The sequence below is a fragment of the Herpailurus yagouaroundi genome, unplaced genomic scaffold (genome assembly GCF_014898765.1).
Source record: "Herpailurus yagouaroundi ecotype Mexico unplaced genomic scaffold, PumYag 186, whole genome shotgun sequence".
In the NCBI taxonomy this organism is placed as follows: domain Eukaryota; kingdom Metazoa; phylum Chordata; class Mammalia; order Carnivora; family Felidae; genus Herpailurus; species Herpailurus yagouaroundi.
The window spans coordinates 17,334,081-17,356,370 of record NW_024412417.1 but is presented as its reverse complement, the minus strand read 5'-3'; the positions used below and the strand labels follow the sequence as shown (position 1 = coordinate 17,356,370).

Below are 22,290 nucleotides of genomic sequence, written 5' to 3'. Positions count from 1 at the left end.
GGTAATGTCCATATAAAGTAGGGAAGGAGTTTTGGAACAGTTTACTCAAAATTTGGGCAGGGAGGAAATTTTCACATGAAAGGAAATCAGAAGTATTTATTTATTTATTTTTAATTTTTTTTTTTTTAACATTTATTTATTTTTTAGACAGACAGAGCATGAACAGGGGAGGGGCAGAGAGAGACGGAGACACAGAATCGGAAGCAGGCTCCAGGCTCCGAGCCATCAGCCCAGAGCCCGACGCGGGGCTCGAACTCACAGACCGCGAGATCGTGACCTGGCTGAAGTCGGACGCTTAACCGACTGAGCCACCCAGGCGCCCCCAGAAGTATTTAAAAGTAAGAGCGCCATGCCTTTATTTCCAGGAAGAAAGTGCAGGATCAAAACAGGGCTTTATATTTATAAACATGAGAGTTGGTCTTCATATTTTCCTAAAAAGAAGTACCCAAAAGAAATCTAGCTACATGATGTGGGATTCTGGACTTTGCTAGGATCAACTACTAAAGACATGGTGACTTTGGCTGGCCACAAATCCAATCCTATCCCCAAATGGCCACGTGAGGAAGAAAAGAGGAGGGAGCCTCCGGTGGCATTTGAGGGCATGATACATGATTAAGAGAAATTACTGTCCCATTGTGAGAGGAGATTTACAGTACCCTGCCCCATGGTGGGGGCCGCCCTGTGAGGGGGACACAGACAAACGAGAGCAGGTTAGAAAGCAACCAAGCTGAAAGGTGTGGTGAGAAGAAAGGCTGGAGAACGAGGAATGTTAGGCCTCTGGAAGAGGAGTTCTAGGTGGGACAGAAGTTACTATTCTCCTAACTAGTTGCCTTCACCAACTCTCGTCCTCCTACAGTCTATTTTCCTTTCCACATGTATGCTGAGCTCCTCATCAGGAATAAGCTTATTCCTCTGATTAACAATTCTCCAAAAATTTCTTGTAGTTTAGAATAAACTTCTCTCGTGATTTAGAATAAAATCCAAGCTCCTCAGCATGGCCTGGTCTCTGCTGCTTTCCCTGCATGCTTCTCTACTACTGCCATATGGCTGTTTTTCTCTTGCACCCAGACACTCCGAACTCACTTCCGCCTCTGGGCCTTTGCACATGCTGTTCCTTCGGCCTGGCCTGCTGTCCCCTAGAGCTTCAAAAGCTTGGTTTTTCCAATTCAGTGTCATTTCCCTAGAGAAGTATGCCCTAAATACTTCTGGAGTCAGAAGGGTTTTGTGTCAAATCCTGGTTCCACCTCTTAGGATCATGCTGGCCTTGCCTCAGCATCTTCTTCTGTAAGGTACAGTAGTAACTTGAGAGTTGCTATGAGAAATCAAGCAAAGCAAGTCACAGAAGACACTATGAACACTGCCTTTCACTTGCTCTTCTCATAGTGACCTGTAAACATTAGTTATCATTATTACTACTTACTGTATCTATCATAACCTTAAAATTATTTTATTTCTTGATACTTTTCCTTATTTATTGGCTGTTTCCTCACACTACAATATAGATTTTATCAGTGCAGGTTTCCTGGTTTTCACTTCTCCACTTTGAGTGCTTCTAACAGCCTCAAGCTCATCATAGGCACCCAATAAATAATTCGTTCACATTTAATAGGGGAAGGACAATATGGCAAAGCAGGAAGTGACTTTTCAGTAGTCTAACCCTAAATTTCCACCATTTGTGTCACCTTGGTCACTCTGGGGCCTCAGTTGCCTGAGTGTATGACTCTTTAGCATGACTCTTTTTTTAATGTTTATTTTTTAGAGAGAAAGAGAGAGATACAGAGAGACAGAGAATGAGCAGAGGAGGGGCAGAGAGAAAGGGAGACACAGAATCGGAAGTAGGCCTTAGGCTCTGAGCTGCCAGCAAAGAGCCCAATGTGGGGTTCAAACTCACAAGCCGTGAGATCATGACCTGAGCCAAAGTCATACACTTAGCCCATGAGCCACCCAGGCGTCCCCATTTTAGTATGACTCTTAATAGGAGATTCAGCTTGTTAATTTTATAAGGGTAGGATGTGTGAGAAAAGTAAAGTCATGTATCAGGCAGCAGGGGGCAGCAGTGTGCCAAAAATGCACCTGTAGCTTTAAGATCTCTTCTCCCTTTAATTGAATAACTTAGAATTAAATATTCCATCAAGTCATTACATTTTGCAAGATGAAGATAAAACTGATATCTTTGGAGAAATGCTGTGTATACTCTTTTCTTCCTGTAAAAATGGAGTTTTCAATTAAAGGATCAAGGAAAACTCATTCTTTCTTCCTGATTTTATTTCCAAGTGGGAAGCTGTTAGTCATGGAACCTATAAAAACTATAAAAAACTGTGGTGTTGGTGGCAGTGATGGTTCCAGTTCCACTCTTTACTAGCTGTATGACCTTGGAATTTGGGGAATAAATAATAAAAAGGTAGCTTGTCGGAGGCACCTGGGTGGCTCAGTTGGTTAAGCCTCCAACTCTGGATTTCAGCTCAGGTCATGATCTCATGGTAAGTGAGTTCGAGCCCCTATCAGGCTCTGCACTGAGTGTGGAGTCTGCTTGGGATTCTCTCTCCCTCTCTCTGCCTCTCTCTCTTGCTCTCAAAGTAAATAAATAAACTTAAAAAAAAAAAGTAGCTTGTTTTTAATAACACTATTTAATTCTCAGACCAACCCTGTGAGTTAGATTTTAAAACACCAAGCAATGAGAGATTAAGTGATTTGTCTAAGATCATGCAGCAGAGATACACAAACCCTGATAGGAAGCTTTTAACTGTAATGTCATACGGTAAAAAAACTGCTTGGTTTGGGGTACCTGACTGGCTCAGTAGGAAGACAGTATGTGGCTTTTGATCATGGGGTTCTTGATCTTGGGGCTTGAGTCCCAGGCTGAGTGTAGAGATTACTTAAAGAGAGAAACTTAAAAAAATAAATACTTCAGCCCTAAAGAAAAAGAATTTGCTTGGTTTAAAAGTAAATGAGAAATTAAACTAATTTCTTGTAAATAAATGAAAACAAAGAAGCAAAAAATATATTCCCCCTTGCTTGAAAAATTAGATCATTAAATAAAAGATTCAGTATTAAGTTAACCCAATATGTGGAAATGCCACTAAAAGTAATTCAAAACAGCTTAGGCATCCTTCTGAGATCTATCTCACACCATCACCCTGCTTTCTCTTTACCGTTGTTGTTCATATAGTTCTGCTAGACTTACTTTCATGGGCCTATCATTCTGAGTAATTTAACAATTTTTTTTTTAATGTTTTTATTTATTTTTGAAGGAGAGAGAGACAGAGCATGAGCTGGGGAGGAGCAGAGAGAGAGGGAGACACAGAATCTGAAGCAGGCTCCAGGCTCTGAGCTGTCAGCACAGAGCCCGACACAGGACTCCAACTCACAAACTGCGAGATCCTGACCTGAGCCAAAGTCAGACACTCAACCGACTGAGCCACCCAGGCGCCCCTGTCTTCAGGCATTCTAGTATCTGTTTCGTTTTTTCTCTTTTCACCCAACTCAAAAATAATGGTAGTGCTCATTGGTTCAAATATTAACATTTCCATCTAGGAATGCCCTAAGAAAGGGGAATACACACCAGAAAGAAAGAGAAACCTATGGAAGGGATACCGAGAGATTTGAAGAAGAGGAAGAGGTGAAAAGGCAGGTAGTAGGTTTATCTAGGCACAGCAGCAGCCATGAATGTGCGTATACATCAAACAGAAACCCACTAATGATCACGCATTGACCTATTTGGACTTCTACGAGAAATTCAGCCCATTATTTTAGAACATTCTATAGTCAAAGTCCATCTTAAAAAAGAAACAACTGTAAATTTGCTTTGTATTTTCAAATTTAACCATATAGGCATAACAAGGAGGCTTTCCAGAGATATTTCTGTGAACCTCAAGAGGACCCAGAGTGCTGCCTGGCAGGTGTACTGTCTTTTCCCATTATGCACTCTCCCGCCATTTTCCCACGCCTAAAAGCCCTAATAAACTCTTCCTCCATCCATATTTTCGGTTGATGATCTTGGTACTTAACTTATTGGAAAGAGTGAAGCATTCAGAGAACTTGCAGAGACTCTTAGTGCCACATCAATGCTCCTACTAGCACCCACAGCCACTCACTCAGCTTCTTATCTGCTCCTATTTTAGCTCATTTAGCCCCTTCTTCTTCCAGCTATTCAAAGACAATTCTTCTGGAACTCTCTACTGCACATTGTCACATTTCCCCCTCTCTACTAGATTACTCGCATTCACATAAAAACATGCTGTTATTTCTCCCATCTTAAAAAAGCTCTCTCTTGACCCAATTTACTCCATGGGTGAGTACTCCCTTCTTCTACTGCCCTATGCAGAAAAACTCCTCGAAATTTTCTATATTTGCCATTTCTAATACCTCCCACGTTCTCTCTCTCTCTTAAATTCAGTCCAGTTGGGATTCCAGCTGACTACTGCACTGAAACTGTTCTTGTTCAAGTCATCAACATCTTCCATCCACCTTCATAAAACCAATGGTCATCTCAGTTCTCACTCAACATCTTGACCTCTACGTCCTTCCTCATTCACTTTCTTCACTGGCTTCTATGATATCACACTCTCATACTTTTTCTCCTACTGAACTGGTTGTTCCTTCAGGTCTTCTCCCCAAACTGGAGGCACCTAGGTTTCAGTTCTTGGTCATCTGTCCATGCTTCCTCTTTTGGTGAGCTCATCGTGGTTTTTGTTATCATCTCTATATTGGAAACTCCCAAAGCAGTATTTCCAGCATAGATTTTTTTCCCCCTGAACCCAAGATCCATATAGCCAACTTGCTTATTCTCCACCTGGACACCTAAGTTGACATCTCAAACTTAACATGTTCAGAAATAAACTCATGAATTCCCTGCAAACATTCACCCTCATCTTTTCCATTTCACTTGAGGAAAAATCGATTTGCTCAGGCCAAAAAACCTGGGAGGAATACTTAACTCTTTATTTTGGTTATCTTTACTTTTACTCTCTCAAACCCCACATCTCATCCATCAGGATAATTTGTTGGCTCTACATTTAAAATATAAACAGAATGTGACCACTTCTCATTACTTCCATCACTACCATTTTGGTCTAAACTGTCACTATTTCCCACCTGAATCACAGCAATAACGTCCTAACTGGTCTGTTTCTATTCTTACTGATCCAGTGCTCTACCCTCTCCATTCCAATTAGAATAAGTCTTTTAGGGGTGCCTGAGTGGCTCAGTTGGCTAAGCACCTGGCCCTTGATTTTGGCTCGGGTCATGATCTCACGGTTCGTGGGATAGAGCCCTGTGTCAGGCTCCATGCTGACAGCATGAATTCTGGTTGGGATTCTCTCTTTCCTCTTCTCTCTCTGCCCCTCCAGTGTACATGCCACCCCCCCTCAAAATAAATAAATAAACATTCTTTTTAGAAAAGCAAATGCATATTATGCCCTAGCAGTGATTAGTGCTATGAAGGAAAATAAAGGTTGCTCTTGAGAAAGTCACCTAAACTCCGCTCTCTCTCTCTCAAAATAAAAAAATAAGAGTAAGTCTTTCTAATGTTAGTCAGATCTTGCCATTTCTTTTTTTACAATCATTTATCACTTTATTTTTACTCTAGGTAAGAGATATAGTCCTACAATGCAGAATAAAATCTTCTAAGATGCTACATGATGTCACACCCCCCCCCCCCCCCACTATCTCTCCAAACTCATTTCCTATTTACTCTCCCCTATTCACTTCATTCCAATTCATTCACTTGGATGTTCCTGAAGTACACAAAGCAAGTTCCTGCCTCTGGGCCTTTCTTTCCTTCGTCCTGGAATTCTATTTCCCCAGGTATCTGTATTGCTAGCCCTCCTAAAAGGGCTCATCTTTGTCATCTTAATGAGACTTACCCTTACTACCATTAAAGAAAATTACAACACACCCCTTCCCTGGCACTCCTGATTTACCTTTACTATTTTCTTTATTCATTAGCACTTATCACTTAATTTATTATAAAATTTACTTATTTATGATGTTCATTCTTTTTTTTATCTTTATCTACTGACATATAAGCTCCAAGAAGAACCAGATTACTATAGTATGTAGAATGGTAAATAATGAGATAATGTTAAAAAAAAACTGTAATAAATTCCCTTGGGCAGAAAATATAACTTGTATTCTGAATAATGGGTACATAACCTAGTATATTAGTTCAGACAAAAGTTGCCTGAGATGATAGGAGATAAAAATGAACACGGGAACGTGTGATTCACTAGGTTATTAAGAAAAGTGGTGGGCTTGAAAAACCCCATTGAAAGAAGAGATTTGGCTTGTTAACCTGTATTTTGGTAGAATTTTCCTAGAAGAAGCACTAAGAATCCCAGAATCACCATCCAGAAACATCCACAACCCAAATCAATGACCACAGTTGCTACAGTAGGCTGGAGATGATGGTAACAGTCTCCTTGGTTGAATTAGAATTTTTAACACCAGGAAGGTATACCAAAAACTACAGGGATGGTAAAGAAATACATATTGCACAAATCGGGTTTATGAATTTTCTAAAACATGATGGTTTGATTATGTTTTGTCTCGTTAGAATCTTAGTTTTAATTTTTACCAAAGTTTCATATGAACTAAAGAAGATAACAATTAGTTCTTTTGGGCGTCTTATAAAATAAAGCAGTTCCTCCAATCTCTTTCCACTCCCCAGAGCCAGTCTCCAGCTCTCTCCATTCTGAGCTGCTCTGATCTGGACTGCTGTTATTTAGGATAGCTATCTCAGGGGAACTGCCCTTCAGGCGGTCCCCTTCACTTCTCCCTTAGGGGTATCTCCTGCTGCCTGGATTCTATTGCTTTCTCTTTCTTGTTTGAGTTCCTTAAATTGACAAAGCACACAAGAAAGGGAGCATGGGAGGTAAAATTTAAAGACATGCATGTATGAAAATGCCTTTATTCTATTCTCACATATTACTTATAATTTCAGTAAAACTTCTAGTAGGAAATAATTCATCATTGGAATTTTGAAGGCATACGCCATTGTCTTCCAGCTTCTAGTTTGGTGCAGAGAAGTTCTATACCATTCTGATTCTTGATCCAGTAAATAAATATGTCTTCCAGAAGATGTGAGGATCTTTTCTTTGTCACAAGTTTTCTTAAGTTTCATAATGTCTGAGTGTGGGTTTATTCTTTTTCATTGTTCTTGGTACTGGGATATTTCAATTTGGAAACTCATGTCTTTCAGTTCTGGGAAATTTTCTTGAGTTATTTCTCTGACTTCTCTCCACTCCAATTTTTCCCCCTTGTGTCTTTTTTTAAAACTCTTGTGTAGATGATAGACTTCCATGACTGGCCCTCTAATTCTCCTATTTATTTTTCTCTTATTTTCATCCCTTTATCCTATTGTTCTACTTGGGGGAAGATTTCCTTCAAAAGCTTTTACAGAGTTTTTCATTTATGCACTCATATCTTTAATATTTTAGAGCTTTTATTTTTTGTTTTTGGAATATTCATTTTTCTACATATGAAATACTTTATCTTGTTATGAACATTAATGATGTTTTAGAAGTTGCCCCCCCCCCCCCACTGGAATATTTTCTGCTCCTTCCAAATGTTTTTTTGTTTTTGTTTTTTTTCTGTGTTTGGTTAGGTCAATATTCTCATATCAGAAGGTTTAAGAGTACTTAAATTAAGAATTTAAAACTTTAAATTCTGGAATGCACCTTAACAGCTTTCCTACTTAGGAGCAGGACACTAAAAAAGCTTACTGGCAGTGAGGCTTGTAGGCTGTACTCTTTACTGTTAGAGCCTCTGGTGGAGCTGATTCATAGAATTCTTAATGTCGGTAACTTCAGGTCTTTTCTCTTGGGTCAATCTACTTTATAAACCGGCTTTTTAGTCTTATCTTCAGACTCAGTATGACCAACTGACTTTCAGGAATTCTGCAGTGCAAATATGGTGCCTCTTAGCTTCTCTGTTAGCTTCTCTCTCTCCTAAGCTCTCTGCTTTCCAGTTTCCAAAATTGTTTGCTATTATTCCCTTTCAATTTTGGTTCTTTTTGTCCTATGTTTCCTTCTTTTGTTTTATTTTTTTAAGTTTATTTTTATTTATTTTTTAGAGAGACAGAGACGGTGTGAGCAGAGAAGTGGCAGAGAGAGAGCGTGCGAGAGAGAATCCCAAGCAGGCTCCATGCTGGTGGCACGGAGCCCGATGCAGGGCTCAAACATGACTTGAGCCGAAACCAAGAGTCAGACATTTAACTGACTGAGCCACCCAGGTGCCCCAATGTTTCCTTCTTTTAAAAAATCACTTTACTGGAGGCGCCTGGGTGGCTCAGTTAGTTAAGTGTACAACTCCTGATTTCAGCTTAGGTCATGATCTCTTGGTCTTGAGATCGAGCTGCGTCAGGCTCTGCATGAGGCATGGAGTCTGCTTAAGATTCTCTCTCTCCCTCTGTTCTGCTCCCACCCACACATGCATGCATGAGCTCTCTCGCCCTCTATCTCTCTCAAACAAAAATCACTTTACTATGTATATGGTTGAGTTTTGAAATGAAACTTTAATGGTTATATTTCATCTGCCATCTTTAACAGAAAGCCTTGTTTCCAGTCATGATTTTAAGATGTCTGAAATGCTTAAGAAAATCTAATTTACTACATTTATAGATATGATTTGTTTTATAGGAGTTGTTTAAGTACCTAGAAATTATTGGCTTATTATATTTTAAATTTGTCCCATCAAGCATTTTTAGTGTTTGTTAAAAAACTGTAGTTTAAAATGTTTAAGGAAGCTTATTTAACTAGGTTTGTAAATGGAAATAAATCTCAAGGGAACTTAATCTGTTCAACTTATGAGTTAATGGAATCAAGTAACTATATTTTTTGAGCAAGAGAGATTGCATAAGAAAGAGCATATGGGGAAAAGAGTGGGGAGAGGGGCAGAAGGAGAGAGAGAGAGAGAGAGAGAGAAAATCTTAAGCAGGCTCAGTGTGGAGCGAAACATGGGGCTCGATCATGAGATCGATCATGAGATCATGACCAGTGCTGAAATCAAGAGTGAGATGCTTACCTGACTGAGCCACCCAGGTGCCTCTCAAATAACTATATTTTTATACAAAAATACCTAGACCTATGAATTGTGCTTAAACCTAAAGGAAAAACTGTGCTTTCTAATTAATATTCAGTTTATAGAAGTTACATATTTTAACCCAAATAACTTTAGTAGTCTTTTTCACAAAAGACCAACAAATAATCCCTCCTCCCAACTAAAAACCTAATTGATGAATCTGGAGGACATAATGCTAAGTGAAAGAAGCCAGATAAAGAAGAATCACCACTATGTGATACCACTTATGAGAAATCTAAAATAGCCAAACTCATAGAAGCAGAGTGGAATGGTGGTTACCAGGGGCTTGGGGGAATTATTAGTCAGAGAGTACAAAGTTTCAGTTATGCAAGATGAGTAAGTTCTAAAGATCTACTGGGCGACATAATGCATATAGTTAACATTAATGTATTGTATACTAAAATAAATTCTAAGAGGGTGTATCTTATGTTAAGTGTTCTTATCATAAAAATAAGTAAGAAGAGTGGGAGAAAACTTTTGGAGATGATGGATATTTATGGGATAGATGGCCTCACAGATATATACTTATCTCCAAACTAATCAGGCTGTAAGCATATACACTGCTTTTTGTATATCAATCATACCTCAGTAAAATTTTTTTGTTTTAACTCCTAATTGATGGGAATAAGTTTAAAAATAGCATAACTACATCTGTCATAGAAGTACAGAAGTTATGGAAGTAGAAGTTTGATTCAGTTTTGGCTGAGGACCAAGGCTGAAAGTGAAGTAGGTACCAAATATCTCCATATCCTAAAAGTGATGCTAAGAGACTATAAACACGGTTTGGCCACCATTGGCCCACCACATACCTACGAGGTATGAAACAGTTGATATGGAAGATGCCAAAAAAGAATTTATTTGAAGAAACTGGCCAACATATTGTGTTCCTACCCCCAAACCCACATGTTTGGGGAAGAGGACAAAGAAATCTTCCTCCCCATATCAAGTCAAGTAAAGAGTCATCAAAACGAATAGTTAGAGAACCTACCTACATTTGGCTGGCCAGAGAAAGAGAAGGAGTCTGTGTAGGCATTGAACTTCACTTACACCAATGGCAGAGCAAAGTAGTCTATTTTCTGGAAACCAGATTTCATGGTAGGTTACTACCAAGATGCCACAGTAGCTAATTCTGTGGAGTTGTTAGAAAAGGACTCATGCAAGTAGAACACCTAGTGAGAGAAGGGGTATTCCAGAAGACATCTTAAGGGCTAGCAGTATAGAGTAATTATATGTAGTTAAACATCCTCTGGCATAATTCTTAGAAGTCCATAGAAATTCATCTACTATCTGAAATGAGTATTGTAACAAAGTAAGTCAAATAGCTTGTTGGCTATGTTATTAGAGTCCATCAGAAAATGGTGCTCCCTTCTTATTTCATTGGCTAAAGACTTTGCTAGACTAGAAAGAAATAAAATGCTATTATAATTATGGTTGCAATTACTTGTTATTTTCCAACTATTACTAAAAAGGCCCCTGGAAAAGTCAAAGGTCTTCATTTTTCTCTTTTCTATCCCAATTTTCTACAAAATCTCCTATTTGTTTCATGGCACTTTGTGACCAATTCTATAGGCTTCTCGAAAATCTCACTGTAGTATATATTAACGATTCCTTCACAAAATAAGCCTGCTAGTCAAGCAATAAGTTTTAATAGTTATTTTCCTAAAACCAGGAAATACAACACTGTTTGTGGCTTCATGAATTTTCTTTTTCTACTTTATAAAATGTGGTGTTCCCCCCTTCCCAACTTTGTTATTATTCAGCTTTACGCATAAACTCAATAAGGAATTTGGCTTTTTAAGATTAGCAAAGGCAAAGTTGAAATGTTGTAAAAGACTCTTTATTTTTATTTCAAAATAAAAGTATTCTCCATTGTTAAATACTTACCACCAAGAAGAAATTATAGTAAGTTCTACAATGGCAGGGACATTTCTGCTTTGTTCATCATGCTAGATATCCATAACACAGAATAAATATGGAAAAGGAAATCACACTGTCCTCAGGTTTGCTACTTTTAGCTGTCTCACAGAACAAGTGCCTTGTTTTTAGCTTATAATTCACTTTTATACCTCCACATAATCTTGTCTTACCTAACCTAGTAGGCTTTTGTTATTTTTATTTCTTTCCAAGTGAGCTACCATGAGTTTTGGCCAATATTTTTCTTTACATTAAAACAACAACAAAACAAAACAAAACAAAAAACCCCACCTGACTTGCTATGTTTTTTTATCAACTATTTTTATAAATCATCTGATAGCATTAGAAAATTTATCAGTCACTGGCTATAAAAGGTTAAATTTTCCAATTTTTTCCATATTAACAATTCTTTTGAGAATCTAAATATTGTTACCTTATTGTAAATACACGTGAGATTAAACGTATTACGATTTCATTTTGTTCATCTGTTCTACTGTTTAGAGAGGAAAGGACATTTGCTTCTAGAAATTTCTGCAGGGAAATATGAAACGGAAGGAAGAAAAATCAAACAATATTAATAGAAATAATATAAATGTTTTAAGAGTTTTTTCAAAACTCCTACCAAAGTATCACATTATTATAGTTAGCTAATATAAGTAGTGCTTTTTTCTTAAAGTCAAAGGTTGGCAATTTTTGGTACTTACTCAATAATAGGGCCACTATACAGATCTCCAAATCCACTGTTATTTGCATAAGATTCTATCATTTAGCTAATTTCCATGTTTTGCTAGCAGGACTATGCTTTCCCCAACTAATGATTGACATTTCAAGTAAATGAGAAATAGGATAATAGAAAGGCATGATTTTAGAAACTTACTTCTCAGCTTCATACATATGGGGCATATTTCCTTGGAATTCAGCCTTCTGTAGCAGTGGGTTGGCGACTTCTCTTTCAAACATTCTTGCTATTTCACTGGGTTTATTTCCATCCTAAATTCTAAATATCCAAGTACAAAGTGTCTTTGAATAGCACCATTTTTTATCCATCTTTAGCAAACTGTCAAAGTGAGAAGTCTACACCTTCCCACTTGTCTCCTTCTGACTAATTTTGAGAAGATTTTAGAGCTGGGCAAGACAGTGGTAGCCCAAAGAATGAAGAAACAAATATGTGTTTTAGGTTCAAAAGAGCAAGTTATTCATTTACGCAAGGAATGTTCTGGGAAATATTTAGCTTCTGAAATTAAACACATTTAGAAGGCTGGAAAACATTTAAATATGCTGGCCCCATATTGTTCCTTGCGAAGTATTAGCTTCAGTGATATTACATTTTCTGAAATCAAAGCTATATTGCTTCATCAAAAAATTGAAAAGGATATAATGTTTTACAGACAATAACCAGTGTTGACAAGGATGTGGAGAAATTAGAACCCTAGTGCACTAAACGCAGGACTGTGAAATGGTGAAATCGTTACGGAAAACAATTTGGAGGGTTCTCAACAAATTAAAAATAGAACTACGAAAGATCCAGCAGACTACTTCTGTATCTATATACACAAGAATTGAAAACAAGGTCCCAAAGAGATATTTGCACCCCCATGTTCACGGCAGCACTATTCATCATAGCCAAGAGTTGTAAGCAACCTGAATGTCTACTAATCGATAAATAGATAAATAAAATGTAGCATGTGTGTGCAATGCAATAATATTCAGCCTTAAAAAGGAAGGAGATCTATCTTGTCAGACGTTCCAAGATGGATGAACCTTGAGAACTTTATACTACTGAGCATAAAGCGTTTTGTTTTGTTTTTTTCACTAATAAGTAAAAGAAGCCAGTCAAAAAAAGACAAATACTGCATGATTCCAGTTATATAAGCCATCTAAAGTAGTCAGATTCAAAGAAACAGGAAGTAGAATGGTAGTTACCAAGGGTTAGCATTAAGGGGACAAGGGAAAATGGGAAAAAAATCAGGTTTATAAAGTTTTTGATATACAAGATGAAACAGTTCTGCATCTCTCTTTTACAACAGTGCAAATATTCTTAACACTACTGAACTGCACACTTAAAAATGGTTAAGACAATAGAAAGGTACAATGTTTGAAAGGATTCTTATTTAAATTATTCTCTGCATGTCATTCTGTGTATTTAGAGTCATAGCTGCCAGTCAATCATACTCAAGAATAAAATGCTGGTCATCAGTATAAGTTGAATCATGAATAGTGATTTTATGCGGCTTGCTGGAAGTGTGTGGTCCATCAGAATGCACATGCTTTCACTGTGAGCCATGTGGGATGACAACAGCATCTGGGCTGTGGCCACAGGACTAGTGAAACTTTTTGGAGTTTTAACCAATCATTGCTTTCCTAAACCTCACTGAATTGGAAAAGTCAACAGCTTATTAAGGCTAACCTATATAAAATCAAGAACATACAGCACTGTGATTAAGAATATGGGTTCATGGGGTGCCTGGGTGCCTCAGTTGCTTAGGCGTCTGACTTCAATTCATTCAAGTCACGATCTCACAGTTTGTGGGTTCTGGCCCCGTGCTGGGCTCTGTACTGACAGCTTAGAGCCCGGAGCCTGCTTCACCTTCTGTGTCTCCCTCTCCTGCTTGTGAGCACATGCCCTCTCTCTCTCTCTCTCTCTCTCTCAAAAATAAATTAAAAAAAAAATATTGGCTCAGAACTTAGTCTGAGTGTGAATCCTGACTCCCCTTATTAGAAACAGTGTGATTTTGGACAAATTACTTAACCTCTCTAAACTTTAAGGTTTTGTTCCCCCTCTCATCCATTTAGTGAGAAGTTTGTAATTACTTTGTGGGTTTCCAACGAGCAGTACATCAGGTGAAACGTGTATACTTACTATAGTGCCTGGCACATAATAAACACTGACATCTTGGCTATCGTATTTTTTGTTTTGTTTTGTTTTGTTTTATTTTGTTTTGTTTTTGGAAGAGATGTTTGAAGCTAGGGATTTTCTTCTCAATATTCAATATTCTGAGTGGGAAAATAAATCAAACTGTTTTAGTGAGTCTCTAAAATCAGGTTACATAATTACTTTGATTTGTAGATTACTTGTTTCTTCAATTATTAAGGTATTAAATATTCAAATATTAATGATATTCATCTTTACCATTGTTACCACCAAACTCTATGACATTTTATGAAGTAGCAAGAGAGTATTGGCATCACCTTGCAGTAATGGAAAGAACATTCAATTTGGAGGAACAAATTTGGGGTAAACAATTTGTTGATTGCTAGCTGTGTTACACTGGACACATTATATGAACTCTACTTCTTTGGACTGGTCCCTCATATAGATAATTATATCAAGTTCTGTTGGAATCTTGAAAGTAAGTTAAATGTGATCAATTGTAATCATGCTTACAAAGAAACTCTGCAAACCCTAATAAATTCTTTAGAGTTATTTGATAATTAAAATGTACGATTAGATTAAGAATTATTGCTATAGGATGTGTATCATTAGTAGCTATTCATTGTGGAGTCATTGTCTAGGGCAAAAAAAGTGTTAGCCAATTACATGCAGGTTCACTTTCATAGGTGAAAATAATATCCTTTGTCTCATACATGGAGCTCAAGTACGAACCCAGCTACACTGTTAATTGCTTAACCCAGCAGCCTGGCTTTGAACAGGCTGTTCTAAGATTTCTATTCTGGTAACTGCTTCCTCCAGATACCTACGATCTTTGGGCCTTTCAAAGACAGGCTGAAATTACATTCTAAAGGATTTTATCAGTAGTGATTTTTCTTCCTTTTTCATTTATGGAAATAGGTGCCACATACAGATGGAGGGTTTGATAGTTGTGTAAGTAAGCGATGTCTACTTAATAATGCTTCCATAATGTTAGTGAATCAGGAAAACAGTCACTTAGACATGATATTCAATTTTAGACTCAACAAAGTCATGAAGTATCATTACCGAAGGGTAACAAACAATTGCTAACATTTGAGTCATTTTTCTGTGAACAATTCTAAGCAATTTATATGGATTATTCAACTTAATCTTTATAATATTTTTCAGGCAGATATGTTGTATTCATATTATACTTAAGAAAACTGAAGTAGAGAGGCAGAAACCTGCCTAAGGTCACACAACTAGCAAGTGGTTGAACCAAGATTTGAGTTCAGTTCATTCTGACTCCAGAGCCAACAAACTCAGCCATAAGGCTTTACAACATCCTTCCCTGAATACTTGGGGAGAACCAGAAATACAAAAATAGTTACCTACTACTTCTCCCGCTTTGGCCTAGGCTTTTCGACTCTTTCTTTTCTTTTCTTTTTTTTTTTTTTTTTTTTTTTTTTTGAAGTAGAGGCTGGCCAGCTTGGGAAGCAGTAAAGCTAAGTAAGGCTAACCCTGGCCTCAGGGAAGATGAAAGGACACAGGAGAACCAGAATTTTGAGAAATTTCCAGGGTCAAGGAACAGCAATTACAGGATCTAAGACAGAAAGAGATGAGTTTCACATGGTTACTATATAACTAACCCAGCCATAAAGAGGCAATTGCAGCAAAGGGAAGCAGTAAGCCAGAAATGCAGTCTGGGACAAGTCAGGAACCCAGAGTAAGCTCAAAATATCAGGAATAAAAGTAGTTATGGCTAAAGACAGGCAAAGGTGGCCAAAAATTTCAGGAGCTAGGAGAGGTCAGTCCAAGTCAGCAACACAGAATGTGGCATGTATTGATTGGCACTTGGCATATTTTCTCCCTATGCATGAAGAAGGTTGAGAAGATTAGGTTTTAATTGAGGTCAAATGTAGTGGTTGAGTTCAGATGCTAGTAGGAACAGGACAGAGAGTAAACGGGAAGAGGGAACAACCTTGTTGATAAGAACAACGTGAGGGGCTCCTGGGTGGCTCAGCTGGTTAGGCACCCCACTCTTGATTTTGACTCAGGTCATGATCTCACAGGTTTGGGTTCGTGGGATGGAGCCCTGCCTCTGGCTCAGCGCTGTGCAGAGCCTGCTTGGGATTCTCTCTCTGCGTAGCTCTCTGCCTCTTCCCACTCCCCATCCCCTATGTGCTCTCTCTCTCTCTCTCAAAATAAACAAATAAAACTTAAAAAAACAAAAGAACAATGCAAACACCACTGAGCTGATGAATGTGTAACCAGATGTGCTAAGTATTTTGCTAACCAACGAATTTAGTAGAGTCCAGAATTCAGATGCAAGTGGGACAAGGAAATTAATCCATTTTAAAAATTAATGATTGATCTATTTTACAACCACATTAACTTTGTAAGTTATTTCCTTCCTGTCTTCCTGTCACATTTTTACAATTATATATATATGTGTGTGTGTAAATACACACATATATACATATAAACTACACATACAGAGATACACATACATACACCCATACACATAGAGTATACATAGTCAATGTTAAATTCCTTAAAAAGTTGATAAAGAAGCTATGCTGGGGGGCACCTGGGTAGCTCAGTCGGTAAAGCATCCAACTTCAGCTCATGTCATGACCTTGTGGTTTGTGGGTTCGGGCTCCACGTCAGGCTCTGTGCTGACAGCTCAGAGCCTGGAGTCTGTTTTGGATTCTGTGTCTCCCTCTCTCTCTGCCCCTCCCCCACTCATTCTCCCTTCCTCCCTTTCTCTCTCTCTCTTTCAGAAATAAATATAAAAATATTTTTTCAGAAATAAACATTAAAAAAAATTTAATAAAAAAATTAAAAAAGAAGCTATGCTGGATCATGAGAAGAACTATGATTTATATCCCTGAACCATATAGAACTATATATATCTTATATATGAACTCTTTCTTTTTGCAAAGTTCAGATAGCTTCTACCAGTTATCACATATGTGTCCATGTTAACTTATAACATTAACTAGTAGGAAAATTATTTTATCAATCCATGTATTTCTGTTTTAGGAAGTTATGTTGTACATCCATATTGCTTTATCAGTCAATATAGCCAGAAGACAGAATAGAATATAAAAAATAGTTTAGGTATGAGGTTGATAACACCAAGTTATCACCAATGGCAGTTGTAGGAAGCAGCTGCTAATTCCAGGGCTGGGGAACAAAAGGAAGTGGCTGGAATTATTAAACATAGGAACTTAGAGAAGGGTTGCTACTGGAATGAACACTGGTTGCCCAAGTAAAGAAGGGTAGCTGATAAAGATTTACAGAATGGCAAGCACACAGGTGTTCCTTCTGCCTTCCCTCCCTGCAGTCTCCCTCTGGCGCCCCCTATGGGCAGAGCCCAAAAGGTAGCAGCTGGCAAAGCAGAAACTGTTCTGAGACCCAGCCCAGCCTCGCGAAGCTGAATCCTGAACAGTGGGTTTGGACCTGAGAGACAATAACTTAAAAACAGGCAAATGTAGAAATATATTCAGTGTACTTAATCATTTAATAAATGAAATCATGTAATTTGTCTATGTGATCAGTTTAGAAAATCCGCAGATACTTATTTCAAGCTAAAATTACAAAAATATTTCATACATTTATTAATTATCTGGAAAATACTATGAATTCTTCTAAGTATAACGTTATTTCCCCAAAATACAAAGAAACAAATTTACATGGAAGAAATGCCACAGAAGATTTATAGAAACATTTCATTCCTGTATGTAAGATGAGCATATATAAAAAATTTTTAAATACTTTTTTGTTTTAAATTATTACAGCTCTACTGACCTGAAATACGATTTAATTTATAAAATATCTCCAATATTATTTAAATAGCATGAACAGTCTGTCTAAATATATACTTGCCTAATTTAAGAATTTCCTTGCTATGTCATAATGTGTGATGGACTATTATGACCATTACTTTACAGAACAAACAATTTAAACAGCATCCAAGAGACATATCTAATAGACCCCCAATTATCCTTGTAACTAGACCACTGAATATTATTTAAAAATAAAAAAAAATTTAATTATCTTTACTAGAGCAATATTTACATTTTAGAAATTTTAAAAGACACAGAAAAAATAATCTTACCAGACCAAGAAAATCATAGTTAATGTTTTAACGCTTTTACTTTCAAGATATCTTTTTTTAATTTTTAAAATCCTATTTGTGATCTAATCCTATGTGCAAAGTTATATTCAGTTTTTTTTATTATAAATGTTTTCCTGTGATATTAAAGCTCCTTGTAAAAATAATATTTATGAACTTTTTACTCTTCTTTGAATAGACGAGCCATAATTTCATTAAGTGGAATGTTATAAAAATGTCACAATGTTAAAAAACAGAATTTCAAGTTGTCGTCGTCGTCGTCGGTGGTGGTGTGTGTGGGGGGGTGTTATAAAAGATACAAAATCTGTATCTCCTCTTTGTCGATCTCTCAGCTACCATTATTTGTTCTTAATATGTTTGCTGCTCTTTTCAAATTAGCTGTTTTTAATCTGCCAAGGACTTGGAAATCATACTATCAAACGCGTTAGGATTTTCTCTAAATTCAGAGTTAATGTGCTTTGAAATGAGAGTTTGAAATCTCTCCTCTGACAAAACTGCATGAGCTCTGGCACATAAATAAATGAGGTATCATTTACTTTAGTAATTCAATACCTGCTCTTTTTCAAAAATATATATTGTTCAAGATTCTTGGGCTGAATCAAGTTGGTTGGTATCATTAAATTAAATGTATGCCATTCAAAGCAGGTGTCATTAAGTGAGATACTGTAATTCATTTTGAAGCAGCTTTAGTGACTCAGTCACATGAGAGTTTAAATTTGCATTAAAACAAGGGATGAATAAATGACCAAAATAATAGAATTTAATGTAGACATGAAAATATTGCTGGGTACACATGAAACCATACTCAGGTTCACCAGTTCATAGAGGGTCTGTGAATGTGCTTTATCAAATAAGGCAAATTTCATTTATTTAATTATAAAAATGCTAGTGAGGGTGATACGAACGAGACTAGAAGAACAAGTTGCAGACATTTTCAATATCCTTTGTGGAAAGTGGCTTAGCAATCTAGATCTAGAGCATTTAAAATTTTCTCACCTTCTGATTCCAATTCATTTTTAAGATTCTATTCTAATAATTCAAAATGCAGACACAAATTTATGCAGAAAGATGTTCATAGTAGCATTATTAATACAACAAAGACTGGAAACTCTAAGCATCTAGTGCTAGCAACGGAATAAATTCTGGTACTTCTCCAGGTTAAACATAAAAATGATATTTAGTGTCTCATTTTAATGATGTGAGAAAATTGTACAGTATTAGGTTAAAAAAATGTAAAACTGTGTCTAATTATGTGACTAAAAAGAAAATTCTCATGGAGAAAAGCCATAAAGGAAACGCACCAAACTCTTAACAATGGTTATCTGTGGCTAGTCAATGGTTGATTGTTAGCTTCTATTTTTTTGTATTTTCCAAACTTTCAGAAGTGTGCATTTTTAGAAATCAGAAATAAACAGTGCATATTATAATGATTTTTAAATGCTGGATTCTATAACCCATGGTATCTGAAGTAGAAACATTATTTTCATGCACACAAATCTCATATTCTGTTCATGACAGTTGCTATTTGGACAACCTGGTCCACTTGTTGAGAGAACTGGGCGGATGCAACTTAGTTTTGGTGGATAGGAAGTTATGCAGCCTCTTCGGAGGCTGTGTCCCAGAGCCTGCTAGTTCTCTCCCTATTATATGTATTCATCTTTTTCAAGGATAGAGGGTTTAATTGGGCACTAAGTTGTCCAGCAAGTAGTTTCTAGTCAATGAGAAATGAACCGAAGCAACGCGACAACTTTTGAAGCACGTTCCTACAAAGAAAGTTCTGTGCCCATCTTTTCTTTTCCCTTCTTTTCACTGGTTAGGATGCAGATGTTAGAGTGGACACTAGAGAAGCCTTGCCTTTTTTTTTTTTGGACTTTGGGATGGGAGATGAATATTAAGGATGCCAGAGGAACTAGAGTAAGTTTCTACCACTGACAGCGAAAAATTTGCCCAGGACTGCCTACCTCAGACTGCTGTGTGGGGCAAAAAGAAAATCTTTTGGCCTTTATTATAACAGCCAAATTAGTATCCTAACTATTGCTGTTCTATCTGACAGAAGCAGCTGGATTTGGTTGGCTACTTTTAGAAGATTAGTTCACCATTAATTACACCCAAACTAAAATTACTATATTTATTAGCCATTCCCCAACATTTAAATAGCTAATCTTAACGCATTCTATAGGGCAATTAATATAGCTATTTGAGAGTGCACAGTGCCATGCTACTTGAAACCAGATGTCCCCGAAGCCATCTAGGGTTCTTCTAAGAATGAATGCCTTTTTTTTTTTTTAATTAAAAATCACTCATAATTTGCCATATGGCTCAGACTCAGTTGCTGGAGAAGATTCAAAGTATTTGTTGGGATGATGTTGGGAGCACTTTCAGGCCACATAGCTTTCTACACCAGTACTGAATTAAGAATCAGGTTCTCAGCCATTCACAATAGAATGTTAGAAACTTCAGATCTGATGTCTTAAGTATAAAGTAACTCTGATTTACTTTACATCTTAGAATACTATATGCTATGGTCCCTTCTTAGAGAACTAAATCTTGAATTAACCACAACAGAATACTGTTCAAGCATTTAAAATGGCTTTATTTGAAAGACTAATAGATGTATTAGCAATCTATTCTAGATTCTCCAAATCATGTCTCCTATTAAATCAAAACATCAGAAAACAAAAACGTATACAAAAAGTTAGTATTTGACTGGTGTTTCTGACCTAATCTAGGAGAATCATTACTGGATGTAATGTCTCTGTGAAAACACTTTCTTCTTTCTTTTTCTTTTTTTCTTCCTCTTCCTCTTCTCCTCCTCCTCCCCCACTCCTTTTTCTGGCAATACTTAATTCAATAAGCTCTTCCTTGAATTTAATTTCCAGAAGTATAAGGTGAACTTCAAGCTTCCTTTCTTTCAATTATATATCTCACATATACATATAAAACCCAGTGTTTCCCATTTAATCACAACTACTCTGGTGGATATCTGCCCTTTTAGCCACCTAGCATATATTCGCATTACTCTTCCTGACATCACCCTACTCCAAGGCAGCCCATGTGCTTCAAGGGTAACTGACTTGGACTCCAAATTAAAAGTAGAATCTCTGGCTCAGTCCTCAGGAATTGGCATGACCCCATACCTAGGTCACATTTATTGAGAAAAGAATGGGCAAGTGCTCTAAGTTGATTCATTTAGGCCAAAGCTCAGGATTTTTGTTTGAGAGTAGAAAAAACTTTTCTTCTTTGCTGAGTATCAGTGAGATAGCATGTATAAGATACAAGTTCTCGACCATTCATAATAGATTGTTGGCTACTTCAGACGAGACATTTTAATCACAAAGAAACCTGAATGTGAACAAGGTAACCATGTTGGGACCATGAAGTAGGAAGCCTCCACAGAATATAGGTAGCACTAAAGTAGAGTTGAGAAATGGAGAGAGCATGAGTGTGGGTCCTTTTCTCATCTTTTAAGTAGACAGATCAAGCCTGACCTTGTCAAGCTTACCTCTGGATTTCAGTCACCTTTGCCTATGAATTTATTTTATTAAAATCAATTTGAGATTGATTTTCTGTTGCTTGTAACCAAAAGCATCCTGATAGAGACAGCAAGAAATTGAGACAAATTCAGGGCTTATCTCCAACACTAATTTCATCTCACATTCCTGATAATGACAATTTCCTCTCTTCCAGGTGGTCCTTGTTTTGTTTTGTTTTGTTTTTAATTTAATTACACCATTTTACAGTATGTTTAATTTCATAAACCTCTGCAGACTTTTCTTGCATTGCATGGAAAGGTGATGAGAAAGAAACATATGTTAATTCTCTGCTTACTTTGTCAGACATTTAATGTGTACTATTTTATTTAATTGTCAAAACTGAGACTTTAGATTTTTTTTAATGTTTATTTATTTTTGAAGGAGCGGGAGACAGAGTATTAGTGGGGGAGGGGCAGATAGAGAGGGAGACACAGAATCCGAAGCAGGCTCCAGGCTCTGAGCTGTCAGCACAGAGCCCGACGAGGGGCTCAAACTCACAAACCATGAGATCATGACCTGAGCCAAAGTTGGACACTCAACCGACTGAGCCACCCAGGCACCCTAAAACTGAGACTTTAGGATTTCCACTAATCTATAAGGAAAATAAGATTCAGAGAAGACAAGATTCCCAAGGTCACACAGCCGTTAATTCAGCTGCTAGGATCTGAATCCCCAAAACTCAGTCTCTATTACACTAGACTGCTTTTGATGAGTAACAAATTCCAACCAAATAATAACAGGCCCAGGGAAATACCATTTAATATATGAGTGTT

General features: G+C 37.2%; 1 protein-coding gene across 5 annotated transcripts in view; it reads right to left on the bottom strand.

Annotated features, from left to right (window-relative positions):
- OXR1 (oxidation resistance 1) overlaps positions 1–22,290 on the bottom strand; it is a 464,297-nt gene that overhangs the window by 162,264 nt on the left and 279,743 nt on the right. Inside the window, exon 1 of one of the 5 annotated variants that reach the window (XM_040494241.1) lies at positions 11,870–12,132. The exons of the other annotated variants lie outside the window; for them this stretch is intronic. Coding sequence (XP_040350175.1) covers positions 11,870–11,882 — 13 coding nt within the window. The 5' untranslated portion in view covers positions 11,883–12,132. Of the gene's footprint in view, positions 1–11,869; positions 12,133–22,290 lie in introns of those variants that run through there. 5 annotated transcript variants of the gene reach the window in all.